Here is a 26,912-nt window from a genome sequence, read left to right on the forward strand (position 1 = left end):
AAGCATGTGCACACATAGGAGGTCCCGTACTTTCACTCCCTGGTCAGATGAGAAAGAAGAGAACCCCAGTGCCTTTGGACGTAAACATAATTTTTTTATCATTAGGTAACAAGTAGTTACCAATTGTGTTGAATAAGTACCAGAAAGTAACCATTGATACCACATATTTTTCCTAGTAAACACACCAAGTTAATACCAGAGGAAAAAGTACTGTAAATACTGTAAAAAAAACTCTTGTAAAATATTGAACGAGGATGTCACATGCACATTCTTTGTGCTTGTCACACTCTACATTTACATTTGACATTTTAGTCATTTAGCAGACGGTCTTATCCACAGCAACTTACAGTAGTAGGTGCATACATTTTCATAATTTTTTTTCTCTCCCTATACTGGTCCCCCATGGGAATCAAACCCACAACCCTGGCTTTGCAAGTGCCATGCTCTACCAACTGCTACACAGGACTTCCTCTACACATCACTTACTTGCAAGTACAGTACCTTCAAAATTAAGACAGAGTGTGTGCCCACAGTACAGTGCGTGGGATAAATTCCATTTAAATTCAGTCAATTATAATGGAATTGACCCCAACCTTTGTAGAGTGTATGTGCATTTCTGTTTGCACAATTCCCAAGTTACGCAGAAATCCAGTTTTGGGAATTTTGGGAAAGTTACTGGAATTTTGCAACTCCAGTCACACTGTTGAGATGGGATAACATTGTTACGAAGAAGGTTAAAATGATGTGAAATAGTATTTTTTTTAAACAAAATTACAATACTTAAAAGGCACTTTATTCATAGAATGACCCATATAGCAATGTATAGGATGTGTGTTTACCTCTACAGCTCTTTCCGTCCCTCTGCAGCATCCCAGTCACACAGCTACACACAGCTCCCATGCCTTTACTGGTGCAGATCTGCTCACAGCCCCCGTTCCCCACCTCACACCAGTCCGACTCTAATATACACAAAATTGTGAATCGCACACATACTGGTATTTACACAAGTGCATGCATACACTAAGGCGACATGTCTGTATCACATACATGCACGCACACACTAGGGCAACACTGATCTGTACCTCTCCTTCTGATGGGTCCTACAGTGAGGATCTGCTCCTTGTGATTGCTGTAGTCCGTGTACATTCTCCTGTTGTGGGGACAGTTCTACACACACACACACACACACACACACACACACACACACACACACACACACACACACACACACACACACACACACACACACACACACACACACACACACACACACACACACACACACACACACACACACACACACACACACACACACACACACACACACACACACACACTTGTATTAAGGTGGCATAACATAGCCATTGTAAGCTTAGCTATTCTAAGCATGCTTCACAACATGTTAGATTTGTTATCATTTGCCGCTTATAAAAACTGGACAAAGACAAAACTGGTTCCGGATTTAATTCAGTGTTCATCACCATGTTCAGGGTTTCCTCACCACTTTGCAGGCATTGATCTCGTGGTCACACAGCGATACGTCACAGTGGAGGTGGACCTCGTCATAGTCCCCAATGAACTTGAAGACTGTGACGTGGAAGCGGCAGGTGAGGGACACCCCGTTCTCAGCCATGCCTATGGTGTTATCCTTGATGTTGGGACAACTTCATAGATAAAGAAAGAGAAGTTAGTGTGATCCTTTGTTTTCGTACAATACAACCTAACGTCTGTTCCTAACGTCTGTCCATCCGTCTGTCTGTCATTTGTGCAATTTATAGGGGATAGGGTTCTATATTGGCTGCAGACATGTGGTATGTTATTTTGAGCCTACCCTCTTTCTATGATGATGTAACGGAGCCGGTCGCTGCTGTAGCGGGACGGCGTGGCCCAGCACATATTGACGATAAGGATGAGCTGGTTCTCGTCGGCTCCCTCCACAAACACCCCCACGAAGAGGATGTCCCGCGTACTCAGCACCACCTCGCCCTCGCGGTACGGCTGGTGGTACGATGAGTTCTTGTACAGTGCCATCTTAGTGATGAAGTTACCCTCCTGGGTGGGGAGGGTGAGGTTGATCACACTGGAGAAAGGGTTTAGGGAGAGAGAGATACAGGAAGGGGGAGAGAAGGTGAGGGATATCATTGAGGGACATCATTGAATAAACTCTATAACAAGTCAGGAGATGGAAAACATTGGTCTTGTGTGGAGCAGTACTTTTCTGTACACACATGCGCGGGCTACACAGAGAAGTATCGCTTGAGACCAACGGAATGCTATAACGTTGTGGATAAAGTTGTAATGACACAATTTCATGTGTACAACATGAACATACAACGAGCATGAGAAAGTATATCACTGGTGGTCAGGTTTCTCCAAACCATGTTAAATCGCAAAAAAAAGTGTCTGGACACTTCTATAACATGCCAAATACATTTTTGGTTAAAAAAAAGAAAGAAAAGTGAACTTGTCCTTTAATTAAAGGCCTAGTGCAGTCAAAAACTTGATTTCTAGTGTTTTATATACATTTCCACACTATGAGGTTGGAATAATACTGTGAAATTGTGAAAATGATAATGCCCTTTTAGTGTAAAAGCTGTTTAAAAAGACTGCCTGAAATTTCAGCCTGTTTTGGTGTGATGAAGTTTTGAGCTACCTGGTGACATCACCAGTTAATAGACCAATAAGAAAAAAGGGTTCCAAACCTCTGCCAATAACAGGTAGTTTTCAGTTTTCCCCTTCCCACTCAAACCACTCCCAGACAGTGGTAGTAAAATTCTTCCTTGAGAAATTAGTCTTTGCCAAGAAGCAATTTTATTTTATTTTTGACCATTTTAATTGAAAACAATCACAGTAGGGTTGCAAAATTCCGCTAACTCTCCCAAAATTCCCAGGTTTACAGGAAGTTATGATTTGAGGATTCCAGATTTCCTGCTTAGATTAGATGGAGAGAAAAAAAAGATGGATTAGATGGAAAACCTGGGAATTTGGGGAAAGTTGAGAAAAAGTAGGTCCTCTAACCTGAGCATGGGCCTAAGCACAGTCTCCAGAGATATTTTGAGGTCTAGCTCGTAGGCGCAGGAAAACTCCACGTTGATTGTCTTGTCCCTGGTAATGATGTTGCCAGTGTTGTTCACACTCTCAATCCACACCGTGTTCTTGTACATGATGTGTGTGCTGTTGGACTGGTAGAAAATAAAAATGGCAGATATGCTGGACAATAAACATCATTACAGTAAGTATAGTATGCCTATTGGCCGGGGAAGAGATTTCCTCAGTAACATGGAGCCCTACTGGCCCTTGCGATAGGAAATGACAGGTCTACCCTATTGGCTATACAGTTTCTCACCAATAAAATTAAGTCTTATTGCCCCTTGGTGATGAGTCACAAGCCTAAGGCATGTGTTTGGCACCAGTAGGTGGAAGTAGCACTAACCACTACTCCAGGATCAGATATTTCTCAATCCCCCTAATGACTAGTTATGATTAAAGGTAAGATAATCTGACTACAGATCTGTGGCAACCTTTACGATACAGCCACGTGGCCCCTGGTGTTGTTAATGTAGAAGGAGATCACTGATATAGGGTCAGATACACAGTTGAAGTCGGAAGTTTACATACACCTTAGCCAAATACATTTGAACTTAGTTTTTCACAATTCCTGACATTTAATCAGAGTAAAAATCCCTGTCTTAGGTCAGTTAGGATCACCACTTTATTTTAAGAATGTGAAATGTCAGAATAATAGTAGAGAATTATTAATTTCAGCTTTTATTTCTTTCATCACATTCCCAGTGGGTCAGAAGTTTACATACACTCAATTAGTATTTGGTAGGATTGCCTTTAAATTGTTTAACTTGGGTCAAACATTTCAGGTAGCCTTCCACAAGCTTCCCACAATAAGTTGGGTGAATTTTGTCCCATTCCTCCTGATAGAGCTAGTGAAACTGAGTAAGGTTTGTAGGCCTCCTTGCTCACGCACGCTTTTTCAGTTCTACCCACACATTTTCTATAGGATTGAGGTCAGGGCTTTGTAATGGCCACTCCAATATCTTGACTTTGTTGTCCTTAAGCCATTTTGCCACAACTTTGCTTGGGGTAATATGCTTGTGGTAATTGTCCATTTGGAAGACCCATTTGCGACCAAGCTTTAACTGATGTCTTGAGATGTTGCTTCAATATATCCACATAACTTTCCCTCCTCTATTTTGTGAAGTGTACCAGTCCCTCCTGCAGCAAAGCACCCCCACAACAGGATGCTGCCACCCCCGTGCTTCACAGTTGGGATGGTGTTCTTCAGCTTGCAAGCCCCCCCTTTTTCCTCGAAACATAACAATGGTCATTCTGGCCAAACAGTTCTATTTCTGTTTCATCGGGAGAGTGGACATTTCTCCAAAAAGTACAATCTTTGTCCCCATGTGCAGTTGCAAACCGTAGCCTGGCATTTTTATGGCGGTTTTGGAGCAGTGGCTTCTTCCTTTCTGAGTGGCCTTTCAGGTTATGTCGATATAGGACTCATTTTACTGTAGATATAGATACTTTTGTACCCTGCTGTTGTTCTGGGATTGATTTGCACTTTTCGCACTAAAGTACGTTCATCTCTAGGAGACAGAACGCGTCTCCTTTCTGAGCGTTATGACGGCTGCGTGGTCCCATGGTGTTTATACTTGCGTGTTCCCATGGTGTTTATACTTGCGTACTATTGTTTGTACAGATGAACGTGGTACCTTCAGGCCTTTGGAAATTGCTCCCAAGGATGAACCAGACTTGTGGTCTACAATTTTTTTGTTGTTGATCTTGGCTGATTTCTATTGATTTTCCCATGATGTCAAGCAAAGAGGCACTGAGTTTGAAGGTAGGCCTTGAAATACATCCACAGGTACACCTCCTGTCAATCAGAAGCTTCTAAAGCAATTACATCATTTTGGGGAATTAGCCTATCAGAAGATTCTAAAGCAATTACATCATTTTGGGTAATTTTCCAAGCTGTTTAAAGGCACAGTCAACTGAGTGTATGTACACTTCCGACTTCAACTGTATTATCACATCCCTAATGATTTAGGTCAGGTTTTAATAATTATCCACTGATCCTAGTTATGTGGTTAATTACCTGTACGATGGAGCCGCAATGGCCCTTAGTGTTGTTGATGTGAAAGGAGATGAAGTCCTCTCCCTCAATGCCGGGGCAGTGCTGGTCGTTGATCCTCACGTCCTCACGCTCGAAGCCCAGCTGGAAGAGCTTACACTTGGAGATGGACACCTCCATCTGGGCGTGCTTACACGTCACCTCTGCCTGGATGATGTCATCCTCGTCTAGTGGGAAAACACAGGGGTTGAGAATCATAAGACTACGGTAGCTAACTTGAATACAGATGCTAGACTTGGGCTTGGGTCGTGTTCAAACTTGAATCAAATCGTATTTGTCACATGCGCCGAAACAACAGGTGTAGTAGATCTTACAGTGAAATGCTTACTTACAAAACCTTAACCAACAATGCAGTTTTAAGAAAATACCACAAAAAAATTGTAAGAGATAAGAATAACAAATAATTAAAGAGCAGCAGTAAATAGCAATAGCGGGGCTTTATACATGGGGTACCGGTACAGAGTCAATGTACGGGGGCAACGGTGTAGAGGTAATTGAGGTAATATGTACATGTAGGTAGAGTTATTAAAGTGACTATGCATAGATAATAACAGAGTATCAGCAGTGTAGAAGGGGGGGGGGCAATGCAAATAGTCTGGGTAGACATTTGATTCGATGTTCAGGAGTCTTATGTCTTGGGGGTAGATGCTGTTTAGAAGCGTCTTGGACCTAGACTTGGCGCTCCGGTACCGCTTGTCGTGCGGTAGCAGAGAAAACAGTCCTTGACTAGGGTGGATGGAGTCTGACAATTTTTAGGGCCTTCCTCTTACACCGCCTGGTATAGAGGTCCTGGATGGCAGGAAGCTTGGCCCCGGTGATGTACTGGGCCGTATGCACTACCCTCTGTAGTGTTTTGTGGTCAGAGGCCGAGCAGTGATACAACACGTCAGACTGCAAGTAGTTCTGTCCTTGAGCTGTTCTTGTCTATTCATATTCTGTATTATGCAGTGTTTCATGTTTCATGTTTCATGTGGACCCCAGAAAGTGTAGCTGCTGCTTTCCCAACAGCTAATGGGGATCTAATAAAATACCAAATAAAAGATTTGATCAAAATAAGACTGAGCTGGATAAATGAATTATTAAGATTAAAAATAGAGATACAATATATATTTATCCTGTATAGCCTAACGATTACCACCACCCCCTCGCTCATCCCCCTTCCCTGACTCCCCTCCCTCCCTCCACACACTTACCCCCAGCGTTGTTGGGCAGATCGGGGCAGCCACACAGGTCTCCCCCGTTTTCCTGCTCACACGTGTTGTTGGTGCAGATCTCTCCTGCACAGGGGTCGTAGATCCATTCTGCTAAAGACAGATGCAGGCACAATGTTAGCTGTCACACCACCTCATCCAACCAATTGTACTGACTGTTATTCTTGAAGAGCCTAATGCTATGTTTTATAAATGTAACAAACATTTTCCTGCAAACCACCCAGTCATTAACACATGCTCCAAGTTCAAGTTACCTGTATATAAAGTGCCTTCAGGATTAATATCCTTTGACTTATTTCACATTTTGTGGTGTTACAGAAGGAATTTAAAATAGATCAAATGTATTTTTATCTCACCCATCTAGACATAATAACCCATAATGACAAAGTAATTTTGGGACATTTTTGCAAATGTATTGAAAATGATATAAAGTATTACCACCGCTTGGCTATGATGTTACAAATTGAGCTCAGGTGCATCCAATTTCCTTTGATCGTCTGGAGTATGCAAAAAGTCATGTGAAAGACAGACCATAAAGGCAAAAGATTCTGTGGTCTGAGGAGACAAAAATGTTCCTTAACTGTGCACAACTCATTACCTGTCGAACAGTCTAACACCATTCCTACTGTGAAGCGTGGTGGTGGCAGCATCATGCTATGGGGATGCTTATAAGCAATAGGGACTGGGAGACTGGTAAGGATAGAGGGTACAATGAATGGAACCAAATACAGGCAAATCATTGATGAGATGATGATTCAGAGTGCAAATTACCTTAGACTGGGGCGAAGATTTACACTGAACAAAAAATATAAATCCCATGTTTTATGAGCTGAAATAAAAGATAGCAGAAATATTCCATATGCACAAAAAAGCTTTCTCTCAAATTTTGTGCACAAATATGTTTACATCCCTGTCAGTGAGCATTTCTCCTTTGCAAAGATAATTCATCCACCTGACAGGTGTGGTATATCAAGAACATGATTAAACAGCATGCTCATTACACAGGTGCACCTTGTGCTGGGGACAATAAAAGGCCAATCTAAAATGTGCAGTTTTGTCACACAACACATTCTCTGTTGCCAGAAAATTGTATGTTAATTTTATTGATGGCAGTTTGAATGCACAGAGATACCGTGACGAGATCCTAAGGCCCATTGTCATGCCATTCATCCTCTACCATCACCTCATGTTTCAGCATGATAATGCACGGCCCCATGTCGCAAGGATCTGTATACAATTCCTGGCTGCTGAAAATTTCCCAGTTCATCCTTGGCCTGCATACTCACCAGACATGTCATCCATTGAGCATGTTTGGGATTCTCTGGATCGACGTGTACAACAGCGTGTTTCACTGGTACAACATTACACAGACCACAATCAACAGCCTGATCAACTCTATTTGAAGGAGATGTAAATGGTGGTCACGCTAGACTGCATGAGGTAAATGGTGGTCACGCTAGATACTGACCTGTTTTCTGATCCACGCTCCTACTTTTTTTTTACAGGCATCTGTGATCAACAAATGCATATCTGTATTCCCAGTCATATGAAATCCATAGATTGGGGCCTAATGAATTCATTTATAAACTGTAACTCAGTAAAAAAATATTGTTGTTTAGTATATGTCCCAACAGGACATTGACCCCAAGCATACAGCCAAAACAGTCCTAGAGTGGCCCAGCCAAAGCCCAGACTTGAATCCCATTGAATATCTGTGGAAAGACTTGAAGATTGCTGTTTTATGCTCCCCATCTAATTTAACAGAGCTTGAGAAAATCTACAAGGAAGAATGGGAGAAAATCCCTAAATCCAGATGTGCAAAGCTGATACAGACATACCCAAGACGACTCAAAGCCGTTATCGCCGCCAAAGGTGCAAAGTATTGTCTCAGGGGTGTGAATACTTATGCAAATCAGATTTTTCTATATTTTATTTTCAATAAATGTGCTAACATTTCAAAAAATATGTTTTCAATTTGCTATTTGTGTAGGTGGGTGAGATTAAAAAAAAAATGTAATCCATTTTGAATTCAGGCTGTAACAACAAAATGTAGAATAAGTTATTGGGTTTGAGTAGCTTCTGAAGGCACTGTAGCTCAAGTTTGAAACAATGAGAGCCATTGCAAAATATGTTTGTGTGTTACATCGCCCATTGGTAGCATGTACAGCTTAGTAGGAACAATAATGGTCCAAGGACTTACCCCTGCAGAACTCTTAGAACTCTTAGTGAACTTAGTGTTCTAAATACTATTTCATCAAACTGCACAAATTGGCACCTATTCACCATCGTGCCTCCCTTTATACCCCTCCTCCAGAAAGCCATTCTTTCCACCATGCCCCCATGACCATCCCCATCCCGTGCCCTTACAGCAGTTCTCCTGCGCGATCCATTTTGTTGTGAGCGTGCCCAGGGAGCGGCAGGCCTCGCCATAGGCAGCGAGCGAGCCGCACACCTGGGCCTTGCGGTGGTTGTAGCAGCCGTCCAGGTAGCAGGACTGGTAGAATGGCCTGGGGTCCAGTAGGCCGTGGCAGGGCTGGAAGAAGCCCTTCATTTGGGTGAGCTTCTGGCACCCCTCCTCGCCCTGGAGGCCAAGCACGGCCGTGTTCTCGCACGACTGGGCCAGTGCCACATACTGGGTCTCGTCACAGCTGGGGAGAGGGTGAAGAGATGGGAGGTAAGAGGTTGAGATGGGAAGATCCATCCATGCTTTTGAATGCACAAATCTGTTTAAACTAGCACCACAACAATCTCCAGAAATCCTAGAAGATTCTGGACACCGCCAAATAACCAGCAAACACATTTAAAAACAGCTTGGAGGAAGCCACAAAATCCTAGGTGTGATAAGCAAAAACATTTTTTTAAATGTTACTGTCAATTTAACAACTGTCTATCTCTTCCATGTCACCCCTTCCCATGCCTCCTCTCCAATTCACCTGTTCTGCATGCCATTGGTCTTCCAGCTCTGGGCCAGCTCCAGGGCGCTGATGGCTGGCTTCCCGCGGGAGGTGATGTAGTCGTCAGTGGGGTCTCCGTTGAAGTTGCCACAAAGGCCACACACCTTAATAATAATAATATATAGCTCTTTTATAGCTCTCACAGTTATTTTCTAAAACCTAAAGACGCTTTACAATAACCATATAATGCATTACATAAAGCGTATATAATGCTCTACAACCATAAGGAAAACAACAAACCTTGTTTTGCAGCCGCTGACCCATGGTGATACTAAGCGTGTTGAAGCGGTTGTAGCGCACCTGGATGTCCTGTGGTGTGTCGATGACCAGGAAGCCCTCCGACGTGGAGACGCGTGTCATTAAACCCGTGACGAATGGCACCGATACGGGTGTGCCGTTCACCTGGTTAGGAGGATGAGATGCGCGCATTGACGTGGTGAGACTAAGTACACATAAAAAAATAACTATACACATAACTCAGCATCTAACTTCAAACTGATACAAACAAACACATTTCACATGCATTCTTTTCATAATAAACATTATAAAGTGATGCTAAAACTCATCCATCCATCCATGTATTAATTCATCTATTAATCTATCCACCATCCATTTCTATCCCTCTTTTCTCCTCACTTTCACAGTGCTCCCGGAAATCAGTATATTCTCCTCGTTGATATAGAGGTATGCGTGGGAGATGGTGGTGAGGTTTGGCGTGCTCCACTTGTCGAAGTTGGCGATGAGCTGGAAGGAGAGGTCAGGTAGCTTGTGGCAGTTGGTGGACAGCACGAAGGAGCAGGAGGCAGGCAGGCGCAAGGACGCCCCGTCAAAGGTCCTGAAGACACCGCCGCCGGATGCCACGCAGTGCTGCGAGCGCCGAGCAAAGCAGCCACGCACACCGTGGTGCAGGGCACACTCCTCCTCGGCCTTGCAGCGGCGCGGGTCGCACTGGATGAGGTTGCGTCCGATGCACTGGCAGCGCTTGGTGCAGTCGCCATTCCAGAACAGCTGTTTGGGCTGGCGAAGAGGAACATAAGTTATGACAATACAGTGCCTTCAGAAAGTATTCATACCCCTTGACTTTTCCTAAATGTTTTGTGTTACAACCTGAATTCAAAATGGATGACTTAAAAAACATTTTTTTTTATCTACAATATAATACCCGATACTGACAAAGTGAAAACATGTTTTTAGAAATGTTTTCAAATGTATTGAATATGAAATACAGAAATATCTCATTTACTTAAGTATTCACACCCCTGAGTCAATACCTTGTAGAAGCACCTTTGGCAGCGATTACAGCTGTGACTGTTTCTGGGTATGTCTCTAAGAGCTTTCCACACCTGGATTGTGCAACAGTTTCCTATTATTATTTTCAAAATTCTTCAAGCTCTGTCAAATTAGTTGTTGATCATTGCTAGACAACCATTTTCAGGTCTTGCCATAGATTTTGAAGTAGATTTAAGTCAAAACTGTAACTTGGTCATGCAGGAACATTCACAGTCTTCTTGGTAAGCAACTCCAGCATAGATTTGGTCTTGTGTTTTATGTTATTGTCCTGCTGAAAAATGAATTTATCTCCCAGTGTCTGGTGGAAAGCAGACTGAACCAGGTTTTCATCTAGGATTTTGACTGTGCTCAGTTCCATTCCATTTCTTTATCCTGAAAAAACTCCCCAGTCCTTAATGATTACAAGCATACCCATAACATGATGCAGCCAACACTATTCTTGAAAATATGGAGAGTGGTAATGCGGCAGGTAAAAATCTGTCGTTCTGCCCCTGAACAAGGCAGTTAACCCACTGTTCCTTGGCCATCATTGAAAATAAGAAGTTGTTCTTTAACTGACTTGCCTAGTTAAATAAAGGTAAAATAAAAAATGCTTTGTATTGGATTTTCCCCAAACATAACACTTTGTATTCAGGACAAAAAGTGAATTGCTTTTCCACATTTATTTGCATTATTACTTTAGTGCCATGCTGCAAACTGGATGCATGTTTTGGAAGATTTGTATTCTGTACAGTCTTCCTTATTTTCAATTAGGTTAGTATTGTATTGTTAGTAGGTTAGTTATTGGTAGTAGGTTAGTATTGTCATTATTGAAAGAGATCATGATACCTCACATCTCAAAACAGGGCTACTTAATGTTAGATCCCTTACTTCAAAGGCAATTATAGTCAATGAACTAATCACTGATCATAATCTTGATGTGATTGGCCTGACTGAAACATAGCTTAAGCCTGATGAATTTACTGTGTTAAATGAGGCCTCACCTCCTGGCTACACTAGTGACCATATCCCCCGTGCATCCCGCAAAGGCGGAGGTGTTGCTAACATTTACGATAGCAAATTTAAATTGACAAAAAAAAAAATGCAGTTTTCGTCTTTTGAGCTTCTAGTCATGAAATCTATGCAGCCTACTCAATCACTTTTTATAGCTACTGTTTACAGGCCTCCTGGGCCATATACAGCGTTCCTCACTGAGTTCCCTGAATTCCTATTGGACCTTGTAGTCATAGCAGATAATATTCTAATCTTTGGTGACTTTAATGTTCACATGGAAAGGTCCACAGACCCACTCCAAAAGGCTTTCGGAGCCATCATCGACTCAGTGGGTTTTGTCCAACATGTCTCTGGACCCACTCACTGTCACAGTCATACGCTGGACCTAGTTTTGTCCCATGGAATAAATGTTGTGGATCTTAATGTTTTTCCTCATAATCCTGGACTATCGGACCACTATTTTATTACGTTTGCAATTGCAACAAATAATCTGCTCAGACCCCAACCAAGGAACATCAAAAGTCGTGCTATAAATTCACAGACAACACAAAGATTCCTTGAAGTCCTTCCAGATTCCCTCTGTCTACCCAAGGATGCCAGAGGACAAAAATCAGTTAACCACCAAACTGAGGAACTCAATTTAACCTTGCGCAATACCCTAGATGCAGTTGCACCCCTAAAAACTAAAAACATTTCTCAGAAGAAACTAGCTCCCTGGTACACAGAAAATACCCGAGCTCTGAAGCAAGCTTCCAGAAAATTGGAACGGAAATGGCACCACACCAAACTGGAAGTCTTCCGACTAGCTTGGAAAGACAGTACCGTGCAGTACCGTAGAGCCCTTACTGCTGCTCGATCATCCTATTTTTCTAACTTAATTGAGGAAAATAAGAACAATCCAAAATTCCTTTTTGATACTGTCGCAAAGCTAACTAAAAAGCAGCATTCCCCAAGAGAGGATGACTTTCACTTTAGCAGTGATAAATTCATGAACTTCTTTGAGGAAAAGATAATGATTATTAGAAAGCAAATTACGGACTCCTCTTTAAATCTGCGTATTCCTTCAAAGCTCAGTTGTCCTGAGTCTGCACAACTCTCCCAGGACCTAGGATCAAGAGAGACGCTCAAGTGTTTTAGTACTATATCTCTTGACACAATGATGAAAATAATCATGGCCTCTAAACCTTCAAGCTGCATACTGGACCCTATTCCAACTAAACTACTGAAAGAGCTGCTTCCTGTGCTTGGCCCTCCTATGTTGAACATAATAAACGGCTCTCTATCCACCGGATGTGTACCAAACTCACTAAAAGTGGCAGTAATAAAGCCTCTCTTGAAAAAGCCAAACCTTGACCCAGAAAATATAAAAAACTATCAGCCTATATTGAATCTTCCAGTCCTCTCAAAAATTTTAGAAAAGGCTGTTGCGCAGCAACTTACTGCCTTCCTGAAGACAAACAATGTAAACGAAATGCTTCAGTCTGGTTTTAGACCCCATCATAGCACTGAGACGGCACTTGTGAAGGTGGTTAATGACATTTTAATGGCATCGGACCGAGGCTCTGCATCTGTCCTCGTGCTCCTAGACCTTAGTGCTGCTTTTGATACCATCGATCACCACATTCTTTTGGAGAGATTGGAAACCCAAATTGGTCTACACGGACAAGTTCTGGCCTGGTTTAGATCTTATCTGTCGGAAAGATATCAGTTTGTCTCTGTGAATGGTTTGTCCTCTGACAAATCTACTGTAAATTTCGGTGTTCCTCAAGGTTCCGTTTTAGGACCACTATTGTTTTCACTATATATTTTACCTCTTGGGGATGTTATTCGAAAACATAATGTTAACTTTCACTGCTATGCGGATGACACACAGCTGTACATTTCAATGAAACATGGTGAAGCCCCAAAATTGCCCTTGCTAGAAGCATGTGTTTCAGACATAAGGAAGTGGATGGCTGCAAACTTTCTACTTTTAAACTCGGACAAAACAGAGATGCTTGTTCTAGGTCCCAAGAAACAAAGAGATCTTCTGTTGAATCTGACAATTAATCTTAATGGTTGTACAGTCGTCTCAAATAAAACGGTGAAGGAACTCGGCGTTACTCTGGACCCTGATCTCTCTTTTGAAGAACATATCAAGACCATTTCAAGGACAGCTTTTTTCCATCTACGTAACATTGCAAAAATCAGAAACTTTCTGTCCAAAAATGATGCAGAAAAATGTATCCATGCTTTCGTCACTTCTAGGTTAGACTATTGCAATGCTCTACTTTCCGGCTACCCGGATAAAGCACTGCTAGAATCCTGACTAGAACCAAAAAATTTGATCATATTACTCCAGTGCTAGCCTCTCTACACTGGCTTCCTGTCAAAGCAAGGGCTGATTTCAAGGTTTTACTGCTAACCTACAAAGCATTACATGGGCTTGCTCCTACCTATCTCTCTGATTTGGTCCTGCCGTACATACCTACACGTACGCTACGGTCACAAGACGCAGGCCTCCTAATTGTCCCTAGAATTTCTAAGCAAACAGCTGGAGGCAGGGCTTTCTCCTATAGAGCTCCATTTTTATGGAAAAGTCTGCCTACCCATGTGAGAGACGCAAACTCGGTCTCAACCTTTAAGTCTTTACTGAAGACTCATCTCTTCAGTGGGTCATATGATTGAGTGTAGTCTGGCCCAGGAGTGGGAAGGTGAACGGAAAGGCTCTGGAGCAACGAACCGCCCTTGCTGTCTCTGCCTGGCCGGTTCCCCTCTTTCCACTGGGATTCTTTGCCTCTAACCCTATTACAGGGGCTGAGTCACTGGCTTACTGGGGCTCTCTCATGCCGTCCCTGGAAGGGGTGCGTCACCTGAGTGGGTTGATTCATTGATGTGGTCATCCTGTCTGGGTTGGCGCCCCCCCTTGGGTTGTGCCATGGCGGAGATCTTTGTGGGCTATACTCAGCCTTGTCTCAGGATGGTAAGTTGGTGGTTGAAGATATCCCTCTAGTGGTGTGTGGGCTGTGCTTTGGCAAAGTGGGTGGGGTTATATCCTTCCTGTTTGGCCCTGTCCGGGGGTGTCCTCGGATGGGGCCACAGTGTCTCCTGACCCCTTCTGTCTCAGCCTCCAGTATTTATGCTGCAGTAGTTTATGTGTCGGGGGGCTAAGGTCAGTTTGTTATATCTGGAGTACCTCTCCTGTCCTATTCGGTGTTCTGTGTGAATCTAAGTGTGCGTTCTCTAATTCTCTCTTTCTCTCTCTCTCTCGGAGGACCTGAGCCCTAGGACCATGCCCCAGGACTACCTGACATGATGACTCCTTGCTGTCCCCAGTCCACCTGGCCGTGCTGCTGCTCCAGTTTCAACTGTTCTGCCTTATTATTATTCGACCATGCTGGTCATTTATGAACATTTGAACATCTTGGCCATGTTCTGTTATAATCTCCACCCGGCACAGCCAGAAGAGGACTGGCCACCCCACATAGCCTGGTTCCTCTCTAGGTTTCTTCCTAGGTTTTGGCCTTTCTAGGGAGTTTTTCCTAGCCACCGTGCTTCTACACCTGCATTGCTTGCTGTTTGGGGTTTTAGGCTGGGTTTCTGTACAGCACTTTGAGATATCAGCTGATGTACGAAGGGCTATATAAATACATTTGATTTGATTTGATATTGTGGAGTAACTACAATGTTGTTGGTCCATCCTCAGTTTTCTCCTATCACAGGCATTCAACTCTGTAACTATTTTAAAGTCACCATTGGCCTCATGGAGAAATCCTTGAACGGTTTCCTTCCTCTCCGGCAACTGAGTTAGGAAGAACGCCTGTGTCTTTGTAGTGACTGGGTTTATTGATACACCATCCAAAGTATAATTAATAACTTCACCATGCTCAAACGGATATTCAATGTCTGCTTTTTTTTTACCCATCTACCAATAGGTGCCCTTCTTTGTGAGGCATTGGAAAACCTCCCTTGTCTTGTGGTTGAATCTGTGTTTGAAATTTACTGCTCAACTGAGGGACCTTATAGATAATTGTATGTGTAGGGTACAGAGATGAGGTAGTCATTCAAAAATCATGTTAGACATTATTATTGCACACAGAGTGAGTTCATGCTAATTATTATGTGAGTTGTTAAACACATTTTTACTCCTGAACTTATTTAGGCTTGCCATAAAAAAGGGGTTCAATACTTATTAACTCAAGAAATTCAGCTTTTAATTTTTAATAAAGGTATAAACATTCAACTTTGACATTATGGAGTTTTGCATGTAGGTCAGTGACACAAAATCTAACTGTAATACATTTTAAATTCAGGCTGTAACACAACAAAATGTGGAAAAAGTCAAGGGACGTGAATACTTTCTGAAAGCACTGTATGTGCAGTTTTAATGTTACAATATTTAAACCTCTAGGTGAGGATTTCAAAGGCTGAATACCATTCCATAATGTTCAGTTCACACAACAGACAATTAATTGCATTAAGTAGTATCTGTGTACTCTCTCCAAACATAATTAAAATCTCAAGCTAACTACCCAGCATACTGGGAGCATTCCTAGAACATTAGCTAAGATTCCCATTAAGCTCTAGTTGGGGTTTTATCTAACATTAAGATGATAACATCCCCAAAACATTCTAATAATGTTTTTGATGAAAATACTAAATAAAAATGTTTTAAATAAGATATCCTTGTAATGTTCTCCTGACATTCACTAAAATATTGTGCACAACATCTGTAACAACCACCACAGAACCTTCCCCCAAAGTTCTCATTAGGTTTCCAAGAAGTGTAAAAACAATGTACCAGTAACATTTTCCCAGCCAACCAAAATTTGTTCTGTGAAAGTTCCCAGCAAATTTTCTCAAAGCACAAAAACTGTTTAGTCATGATGATGATCATAATGTTTTTATAAAACATTCTCCTTATGTTGCAATAACATTCCCAGAACACATTTAGTCTGTTCCTTAAAAGTTCCCTGATTTTTCATTAGGTTGTGGGAAGAGTGTTGTGGGGACATCACAAAAGATATGTTCCCAAAACACAAAAAACTGTTGAGTTGTGCAGATTATACAGGAATGGCCAACATATTTTTTTTAACCTTTTAATCACCTGGTGTGAAAAGAATGTTCCAAGACCAAATGTTTTATGTTCTTTAAAAGTTTGTAAAAAGTTTCTTTAGGTTGGGGGAACATTTTGGGGATATGACAAGAGATAGTTTTAGTGTTATGGGAACCTATCCAGATGTGCTGACATTAAAATTATGTTTGTACCAGTGTGCACAAAATACGAATATAATGTTGCAAAAATGTTAACAGAAAAGGTTCTCAAAACATTTAATTAGGCTTTGGGAACAGTGTGGGTACATTATAAGAGATGTGCTTTGTTGTGGTAACGTTCCTAAAAATGAAAGCTAGGTTACACAAGACATTCCTATAAGAATGCTGACATAACACCTAGTCTGGACCAAATAAAGACATCCTCTCTTTCAGTAGAGTATATCTGTGCCTCAACTTCACTGTTGTTTTGTTTTTAAAGAAACATGGTTCAAAAATATGTGAGATTGAACCTGCAATATTAGGATCTCCAACCCATTCTCTTCATATGCTGTGTACTGTAACACTGCATATTATGATTTCTCTTTGCTATTGTATTTTTTGTTGTGTTCACAATTTTAATTGAAAACAATAACAGTAAAGTACTTCATTGTTACCCCAAAATGATTTGATATTAAGATTAAAACAGTTGCATTGGACCTTTAAATCAATAAAAGAGTATTGCATTGAACATCAATATGTTTTTATATATTTCAGAATGGCTTTTGCTTTTATAAGAAAAGGTCAAATTATTTTCTTATTTAGTTTGATGGTTTGGAGCCTGTATTTAAGAAGCATATGAATTCACAAGAATTCAAGTTACTTAAAGGAAGCTCAATCAAACTCAAATCCAATTTTATAATACTTTCAACACGTGATGGAGAAAGGAAATCATCAAATACAGTTTTACAAGTACACAGCATGTGAAGAGGATGGGAACACAAAAAATGATGATGTTCTATGTCCTGATTGCCCATATTAGACTGAAGGAACACTGCAATACAGATATCCCATGGTGGTGCAGAGGGACCCAATGTGTCCCACCATAATGCCGGCATGATTTAGGACTTCTAACCCCTTTTAAACTACAGACGATCGTGTGTACTACATTTTGAGCTACAGACTGGGTTATACTATTGGATTTGTCTATTTCGTCTGCCTCCGTAGATATCAACCATTAGTCTGTGTGATTAACAGGGGCTGCTAGAGTGGTCTTTGTGAGACAAGGGCAGATACCGAAGGGGCTAGGCCAGGTCTTTTATTTTACAAAAACGTCTGTCGAATCCGAATGGTTTGAGATACAAACTATTAAAAGATATCTAGGAAAAGCTGAGACTCTCACGAACACGTATAGAAATACAGCCGGTATGATGCATTTTGTGTCATATGATGTGGTAGTTTGTGTCATATGATGTGGTAGTTTGTGTCATATGATGTGGTAGTTTGTGTCATATGATGCAAAATGCATCATACCGGCTGTATTTCGGTATTTTGAAAGTTATATCTTGAAAACTTGATTGCTGGCATGCAAAACATGTTGGGACTATATCAACAATGGACTAAGGAAACAAATACCAAAAGATAGTTTTGGGGTGGAATTTTTCTTTAAACATTGTATGAATCCCATCACAACTGAGCCTATTTTGTTTTTTTAGTAACCTCTCTCTTGTAATATACCCACACTGTTCCCATAACCAAATTAAATGTTCTGGGAACACTTAAAAGAAACATTCTATAAACATCCGCACAACTGGACAGTTTTTGTGTTATGAGAACATTTGCCGTGACCTTTGCCGTGGGAACTTTTTGTTTGCTGGTACCATGTCAGGTGAACAGTATATGATTGTCTGTGGAGAGAGACTACTCTGTGTGATTGACTCACCTCATAGTACTTGCCGTCCGTGTAGCAGCCACAGTTCTGGGGCAGGATGCAGCCTTTGCCGTTGAGGACGTAGCCCTGGTCACACTGACAGCCCTCCACACAGTCCTGGGTGCACTCCCTCTGGCCTCGGGCTGGGGCACACTGCGGCTGGCACACTGACATGCAGCCAGAGTAGTGGCTGTTGGCTGGGCATGTCAGCACTGAGGAAGGAGAAAAATTAATCATGTCCTCAACGAAGATGTGGGTTAAGACCAAAATGGCACCCTATTCCTTATGTACAGTAGTGCACTAGACAGACATGATAAACTTTTTTCATTTACCTGGCACTGGCACTCTGGACAGATTACAAGTCTGGGTGCATTTAGTGGATGGTAGACGCAGAATAGATATGAACAAAATATTAGTTAGCTGTTCATGTGACAATGTACGTCATTGTATAGGAGGGGTTACATAAAGCTCCTGCTTGTGATTAATCTCTTCCTTAATAATATGACTAAAAACTCCATGTAACCTTTGAGAAAGTATAAGTTATTATTATCTAGTAAGCTATTTCTATTGAAGTGTAGTCCCATGTGAGCCTCAATTATTATTGTGCTCACCACAGGGCGTGTCACTTCTCCAGCCTAACACGCGCACCCCCTGGGTCTGGCATGTGCTGGTGTAGATCTGCAGCCAGTTGCAAATAGTTTCTGGGGCGCCCTGGTCCAGGCACGTGTCCTGCAGACAGCTCTGGTAAAAGAACGCTGGCGCCACCTTGCTGTGACAGCGTGCAAACACACCACCGCGGTCCGCGATCAGCCCGCACAGACGCACTGCCTCGGGCTCCACAAACACATACAACCCGTCACCCAGGTGGAATCGGATTCCCGTGTAGCCCCCGCCTTCAACATTGATGCCTCCTCCCTCGACATTTTGGGCCCCATCTTCCACGTTGGCATCCGTGACAAGGAGAGGGGCGTCGACGGCGCCGAGGCCTCTCTCGACCAATCCACAACGTGGGCACGAGTCGCCGCAGCCTACCTGGCAGAAGGTGTCCCGATCGGCCCAGGCCATGCCCCAGTCGTTGGTGGTGAAGGTGGGAGGAGAGGAGAGTGGCATGCCCTGGCACAGGCCGCAGGTTGCGTTGTAGAGGCGTCTGGGCAGCGTGAGCAGGAGCAGGGTGTTCCAGTCGAAGGCTACCTTCAGGCCAAAGTCCGTCTCCAACACCAGCTGCATGCCGAAGGTGAAGATGTGGACCTTCCCTGGTCCCAGCTTCAGAGGCAGGTATAGACGCTCCTTATTCACCTAGGAGATAACATGAGAGAGAGTCATGGCTTTGTGTCTGTGTGTGTGCAGGGACGCCATATAGGGGGGGAAAGTTAAGATGATTCTAAGGGCCTGTGACTGACAGGGGCCCTAAAAAATTATTAGAACATGAGGTTAATAATTTAATATTGAAAAAAATGTACCTATCATCATTAATATATTTTATTTACAATGTACTAATAAAACTAACAGTTTATTTTTCTTTTCTTGTTTTTGGCTAAAAGTAAACATCCAGAGAGCCTCTGTTTACATGAAATGGTTCTGTCCTGCCCCCAAACTGGGTGGGAAAGGTACTTGCTAGCAGTGAGTGAGGAGTATCATGTCTCGCTTCCTAAAGAAAAATCTGGCTTCCAAAAACTAAAAGAAAGACAGGAGAGAGAAAAGGGCGACAGTATGTTTATTTTATTTAAAAAAAAAAAGTTTTACAGGGAGTGCACATTAATCAACGTTTCAGTAAAAGTGCCGGTTTTAGCCAGCCAGCTCATTTTCAACCGCAGTCCCTGGGCAGGTTATAATGTGTCACCCAATTTTTCATAAAGGAAGGTGGGTGTAGTCCGTGAGTGGTGGAAATTAACCTGTTAGCTTAGTCCATAGTGAAATATGCTACTTTTGCTCCCCTACATTAGTTACTTAATATTTTCACAGAAAATTCGGAGTGTTTACATATCGCTCCACTATTAATCGACATTTAAACAATGCGGTCAAACCTTTAGCAAGCTAGTCATACTAAATCAGGGATGCTGGCCTTCTAGGCAGAGTTCCTCTGTCCAGTGTCTGTGTTCTTTTTCCCATCTTAATCTTTACTTTTTATTCGCCAGTCTGAGATATGGCTTTTTCTTTGCAACTCTGCCTAGAAGGCCAGCATCCCAGAGTCGCCTCTTCACTGTAGACGTTGAGATGGGTGTTTTTTGCAGGTACTATTTAATGAAGCTGCCAGTTGAGGATTTGTGAGCCGTCTGTTTCTCAAACTAGACACTCTAATATATTTGTCCTCTTGCTCAGTTGTGCACCGGGGCCTCCCACTCCTCTTTATATTCTGGTTAAAGCCAGTTTGCGCTGTTCTGTGAAGGGAGTAGTACACAGCGTTGTACGAGATCTTCAGTTTCTTGACAATTTCTCGCATGGAATAGCCATCCATTCTTAGAACAAGAATAGACTGACAAGTTTCAGAAGAAAGTCTTTGTTCCTAGCCATTTTGAGCCTGTAATCGAACCCACAAATGCTGATGCTCCGAATACACAACTAGTCTAAAGAAGGCCAGTTTTATTGCTTCTTTAATCAGCAGCACAGTTTTCAGCTGTGCTAACATAATTGCACAAGGGTTTTCTAATGATCAATAAGCCTTTTAAAATGATAAACTAGCTAACACAACTTGCCATTGGAAAACAGGAGTGATGGTTGCTGATAATGGGTCTCTGTACGCCTATGTAGATTTTCCATAAAAATTAGGCATTTCCAGCTACAATAGATATTTACAAGCACTGTATTTCTGATCAATTTGATGTTATTTTAAAGGATAATGTGCTTTTCAAAAACAAGGACATTTCTAAGTGACCCCAAACTTTTCAACGGTACTGTACACACACACACACAACACACGCACAGTCAAAAGTTTGGACACACCTACTCTTTCAAGGGTTTTTCTTTATTTTTTACTATTTTCTACATTAACAGTGAACACATCAAAACTATGAAATAACCCATATGGAATCATGTAGTAACCAAACAAGTGTTAAACAAATGAAAATATATTTCATATTTGAGATTCTTCAAATAGCCACCCTTTGCCTTGATGACAACTTTGCACACTCTTGGCATTCTATCAACCAGCTTCACCTTGAATGCTTTTCCAACAGTCTTGAAGGAGTTCACAAATATGCTGAGTACTTGTTGGCTGCTTTTGCTTCATCTGCGGTCCGACTCATCCCAAACCATCTCAATTGGGTTGAGGTCGGGGGATTGTGGAGGCCAGGACCTCTGATGCAGCACTCCATCACTCTCCTTCTTGGTCAAATCGCTTTTACACAGCCTGGAGGTGTGTTGGGTCATTGTCCTGTTGAAAAACAAATGATAGTCCCACTAAGCGCAAGCCAGATGGAATGAAGTACAGTTGAAGTCAGAAGTTTACATCCACCTTAGCGAAATACATTTAAAACTGATTTTTTCACAATTCCTGATATTTAATCATAGAAAACATTCCTTGTCTTAGGTCAGTTAGGATCGCCACTTGATTTTAAGAATGTGAAATGTCCGAATAATATTTATTTCAGCTTTTATTTCTTTCATCACATTCTCAGTGGATCAGAAGTGTACATGCACTCAATTAGTATTTGGTAGCATTGCCTTTAAATTGTTTAATTTGGGTCAAACTTTTCGGGTAGACTTCCACAAGCTTCCCACAATAAGTCCGGTTTGTAAGCCTCCTTGCTCGCACACGCTTTTTCAGTTCTGCCCATACATTTTCTATAGGATTGAGGTTAGGGCTTTGTGATGGCCACTCCAATACCTTGACTTTGTTGTCCTTAGGTCATTTTGCCACAACTTTGGAAATATTTGCTTGGGGTAATTGTCCATTTGGAAGAGCCATTTGCAACCAAGCTTTAACTTCCTGACGGATGTCTTGAGATGTTGCTTCTATATATCTACATCATTTTCCTTCCTCATGTTGCCATCTATATTGTGAAGTGCACCTGTCCCTCCTGCAGCAAAGCACCCCCACAACATGATGCTTCATGTTTGGGATGGAGTTCTTCGGCATTCAAGCCTCCAACTTTTTCCTCCAAACATAACGATGGTCATTACGGCCAAACAGTTATATTTTTGTTTCATCAGACCAGAGGACATTTCTCCAAAAAGTACAATCTTTGTCCCCATGTGCAGTTGCAAACCATAGTCTGGCTTTTTGTTTATGGCTGTTTTGGAGCAGTGGCTTCTTCCTTGCTGAGTGGCCATTCAGGTTATGTAGATATAGGACTAATTTTATTGTGGATAGAGAAACTTTTGTACCCGTTTCCTAAAGGTCTTTTGTTGTTGTTCTGGGATTGATTCGCACTTTTCGCACCAAAGCACGTTCATCTCTAGGAGACAGAACGCGTCTCCTTCCGGAGCGGTATGACGGCTGCGTGGTCCCATGTGTTAATACTTGCATACTATTGTTTGTACAGATGAACGTGGTACCTTCAGGCATTTGGAAATTGCTCCCAAGGATGAACCAGACATGTGGAGGTCTACAATGTCTTTTCTGAGATCTTGGCTGATTTCTTTTGGTTTTCCCATGATGTCAAGCAAAGAGGCACTGAGTTTGAAGGCAGGCCTTGAAATACATCCACAGGTACACCTCCAATTGACTCAAATTATGTCAATTAACCTATTAGAAGCATCTAAAGCCATGACATAATTTTCTGGAATTTTCCAAGCTGTTTAAAGGCACAGTCAACTTAGTGTATGTAAACTTCTGACCAATTGAAATTGTGATACAGTGAATTATAAGTGGAATAATCTGTTCGTAAACAATTGTTGGAAAAATTACTTGTGTCATGCACAAAGAAGATGTCCTAAACCGGCTTGCCAAAACTATAGTTTGTTAACAAGAGATTGTGGATTGGCTGAAAAATAAGTTTTAATATTTCCAACCTAAGTGTATGTAAACTTCCGACTTCAGCTGCATCGCTGCAGAATGCCCTTGGTAGCCATGCTGGTTAAGCTTGCCTTGAGTTTTAAATAAATCACTGATAGTGTTACCAGCAAAGCACACACACCTCCTCCTCCATGCGGAGATCATCCGTTCACCAACTCTGTGTCTCACAAAGACACGGCGGGTTGGAACCAGAAATCTGAAATTTGGACACAGACCAAATGGACAGATTTCCACCGGTTTAATATTTATTGCTCAGGTTTCTTGGCCCAAGCAAGTCTCTTCTTATTATTGGTGTCCTTTAGTAGTGGGTTCTTTGCAGCAATTGAACCATGGCCTGATTCAAGCAGTCTACTCTGAACAGTTGATGTTGGGATGTGTCCGTTATTTAAACTCTGAAGCATTTATTTGGGCTGCAATTTCTGAGGCTGGTAACTCTAATGAACTTATCCTCTGCAGCAGAAATAACTCTGGGTCTTCCTTTTCCTGTGATGGTCCTCATGAGAGCCATTTTTATTTTATTTCACCTTTATATAACCAGGTAGGCTAGTTCTCATTTACAACTGTGACCTGGACAAAATAAAGCACAGCAGATTGACACATACAACAACAACAGAGTTACACATGGAATAAACAAACATACAGTCAATAATATATATTTAAAGTCTATATACAGTGTGTGCAATAAATAGGCCATGGTGGCGAAGTAATTACAATATAGCAATTAAACACTGGAATGGTAGATGTGCAAAGGAGCAAGATAAATAAATAAATACAGTATGGGGATGCAGTAGTTGGATGGGCTGTTTACAGATGGGCTATGTACAGGTGCAGTGACATGTGAGCTGCTCTGACAGCTGGTGCTTAAAGCTAGTGAGGGAGAAATGAGTCTCCAGCTTCAGTGATTTCTGCAGTTCGTTCCAGTCATTGGCAGCAGAGAACTTGAAGGAAAGGCAGCCAAAAGAGGAATTGGCTTGGGGGGTGACCAGTGAGATATACCTGCTGGAGCGCGTGCTATGTGTGGGTTGCTGCTATGGTGACCAGTGAGATGAGATAAGGTGGGGCTTTACCTAGCAGAGACTTGTAGATGACCTGGAGCCAGTGGGTTTGGCGACGTGTATGAAGTGAGGGCCAGCCAACGAGAGTGTACAGGTCACAGTGGTGGGTAGTATATGGGACTTTGGTGACAAAACAGATGGCACTGTGATAGACTGCATCCAATTTGTTGAGTAGAGTGTTGGAGGGTATTTTATAAATGACATAGCCGAAATCGAGGATCGGTAGGATGGTCAGTTTTACGAGGGTATGTTTGGCAGCATGAGGGAAGGATGCTTTGTTGCGAAATAGGAAGCTGATTCTAGATTTAATTTTGGATTGGAGATGCTTAATGTGAGTCTGGAAGGAGAGTTCACAGTCTAATCAGACACCTAGGTATTTGTAGTTGTCCACATATTCTAAGTCAGAACCGTCCAGAGTAGTGATGCTGGACGGGCGGGCAGGTGCGGAAAGTGATTGGTTGAAGAGCATGCATTTAGTTTAACTTGCATTTAAGAGCAGTTGGAGGCCACAGAAGGAGAGTTGTATGGCATTGAAGCTCGTCTGGAGGTTAGTTAACACAGTGTCCAAAGAAGGGCCGGAAGTATACAGAATGGTGTAATTTGCGTAGAGGTGGATCAGAGAATCACCAGCAGCAAGAGCGACATCATTGACATGTACAGAGAAGAGAGTCGCCCCGAGAATTGAACCCTGTGGCACCCCCATAGAGACTGCCAGAGGTCCGGACAACAGGCCCTCCGATTTGACACACTGAACTCTATCAGAGAAGTAGTTGGTGAACCAGGCGAGGCAATCATTTGAGAAACCAAGGCTGTTGAGTCTGCCAATAAGAATGTGGTGATTGACCCCTCCTGTCTCAGCCTCCAGTATTTATGCTGCAGTAGTTTATGTGTCGGGGGCTAGGGTCAGTTTGTTATATCTGGAGTACTTCTCCTGTCCTATTCAGTGTCCTGTGTGAATTTAAGTGTGCTCTCTCTAATTCTCTCTTTCTCTCTTTCTTTCTCTTTCTCGGAGGACCTGAGCCCTAGGACCATGCCTCAGGACTACCTGACATGATGACTCCTTGCTGTCCCCAGTCCACCTGGCCGTGCTGCTGCTCCAGTTTCAACTGTTCTCCCTTATTATTATTGGACCATGCTGGTCATTTATGAACATCTTGGCAATGTTCTGTTATAATCTCCACCCGGCACAGCCAGAAGAGGACTGGCCACTCCACATAGCCTGGTTCCTCTCTAGGTTTCTTCCTAGGTTTTGGCCTTTCTAGGGAGTTTTTCCTAGCCACCGTGCTTCTACACCTGCATTGCTTGCTGTTTGGGGTTTTAGGCTGGGTTTCTGTACAGCACTTTGAGATATCAGCTGATGTTCGAAGGGCTATATAAATATATTTGATTTGATTGACAGAGTCGAAAGCCTTGGCCAGGTTGATGAATACGGCTGAACAGTAATGTCTCTTATCGATGGCGGTTATGATATCGTTTTGGACCTCGAAATGGTCAGTAATCTGTTGAGTTGGCTTTCGAAGACCTTAGAAAGGTAGGGTGGGATAGATATAGGTCTGTGTTTCCTAGCCTCAGTGCAGTGGGCAGCTGGGAGGAGGTGCTCTTATTCTCCATGGACATTACAGTGTCCCAGAACTTTTTTTGAGTTTGTGCTACAGGATGCAAATTTCTGCTTGAAAAAGCTAGCCTTAGCTTTCCTAACTGCCTGAGTTTCATCATAGCGCTTGATGGTTTTTGCGACTGCACTTGAAGAAACTTTCAAAGTTCTTGAAATTTTCCAGATTGACTGACCTACATGTCTTAAAGTAATGATGGACTGTCATTTCTCTTAGCTTATTTAAGATGTTCTTGCCATAATATGGATGTGATCTTTTACCAAATAGGGCTTTCTTCTGTATACCACCATTACCTTGTCGCAACACAACCGATTGGCTCAAAATGAATTAAGAAGGAAATAAATTCCACAAATTCACTTTTAACAAGGCACACCTGTTAATTGAAATGCATTCCAGGTGACTACCTCATGACGCTGGTGGAGAGAATACCAAGAGTGTGCAAAGCTGTCAGGGCAAACTGTCTGTGATTTATTTAGAATTCAAGGCACACTTAACCAGCATGGCTACAACACCATTCTGTAGCGATACGCCATCCAATCTTCTTTGTGCTTAATGGGACTATCAATGACCCAACACACCTCCAGGCTGTGTAAGGATTATTTGACCAAGAAGGAGAGAGATGGAGTGCTGTATCAGATGACCTGGCCTCCACAATCCCCCAACCTCAACCCAATTGAGATGGTTTGGGATGAGTTGGACCGCAGAGTGAAGGAAAAGCAGCCAACAAGTGCTCAGCATATGTGGGAACTCCTTCAATAC

The 26,912-nt window shown here is 42.3% G+C and overlaps 1 protein-coding gene across 1 annotated transcript in view; it reads right to left on the reverse strand.

Annotated features, from left to right (window-relative positions):
• Positions 1-26,912, reverse strand: part of tecta (tectorin alpha) — a 49,356-nt gene that overhangs the window by 2,056 nt on the left and 20,388 nt on the right. Inside the window, exons 12-24 of the mRNA XM_020464386.2 lie at positions 19,143-19,827; positions 18,544-18,743; positions 9,945-10,325; positions 9,549-9,710; positions 9,288-9,412; positions 8,722-9,002; positions 6,337-6,447; positions 5,108-5,310; positions 3,019-3,182; positions 1,832-2,080; positions 1,502-1,664; positions 1,083-1,167; positions 840-959 (exon numbers count right to left, since the gene is read on the reverse strand). Of these exons, the coding sequence (XP_020319975.1) occupies positions 840-959; positions 1,083-1,167; positions 1,502-1,664; positions 1,832-2,080; positions 3,019-3,182; positions 5,108-5,310; positions 6,337-6,447; positions 8,722-9,002; positions 9,288-9,412; positions 9,549-9,710; positions 9,945-10,325; positions 18,544-18,743; positions 19,143-19,827 (2,929 nt within the window). The remainder of the gene's footprint in view (positions 1-839; positions 960-1,082; positions 1,168-1,501; positions 1,665-1,831; positions 2,081-3,018; positions 3,183-5,107; positions 5,311-6,336; positions 6,448-8,721; positions 9,003-9,287; positions 9,413-9,548; positions 9,711-9,944; positions 10,326-18,543; positions 18,744-19,142; positions 19,828-26,912) is intronic.

Source organism: Oncorhynchus kisutch, linkage group LG28 (genome assembly GCF_002021735.2).
Source record: "Oncorhynchus kisutch isolate 150728-3 linkage group LG28, Okis_V2, whole genome shotgun sequence".
Lineage (NCBI taxonomy): Eukaryota > Metazoa > Chordata > Actinopteri > Salmoniformes > Salmonidae > Oncorhynchus > Oncorhynchus kisutch.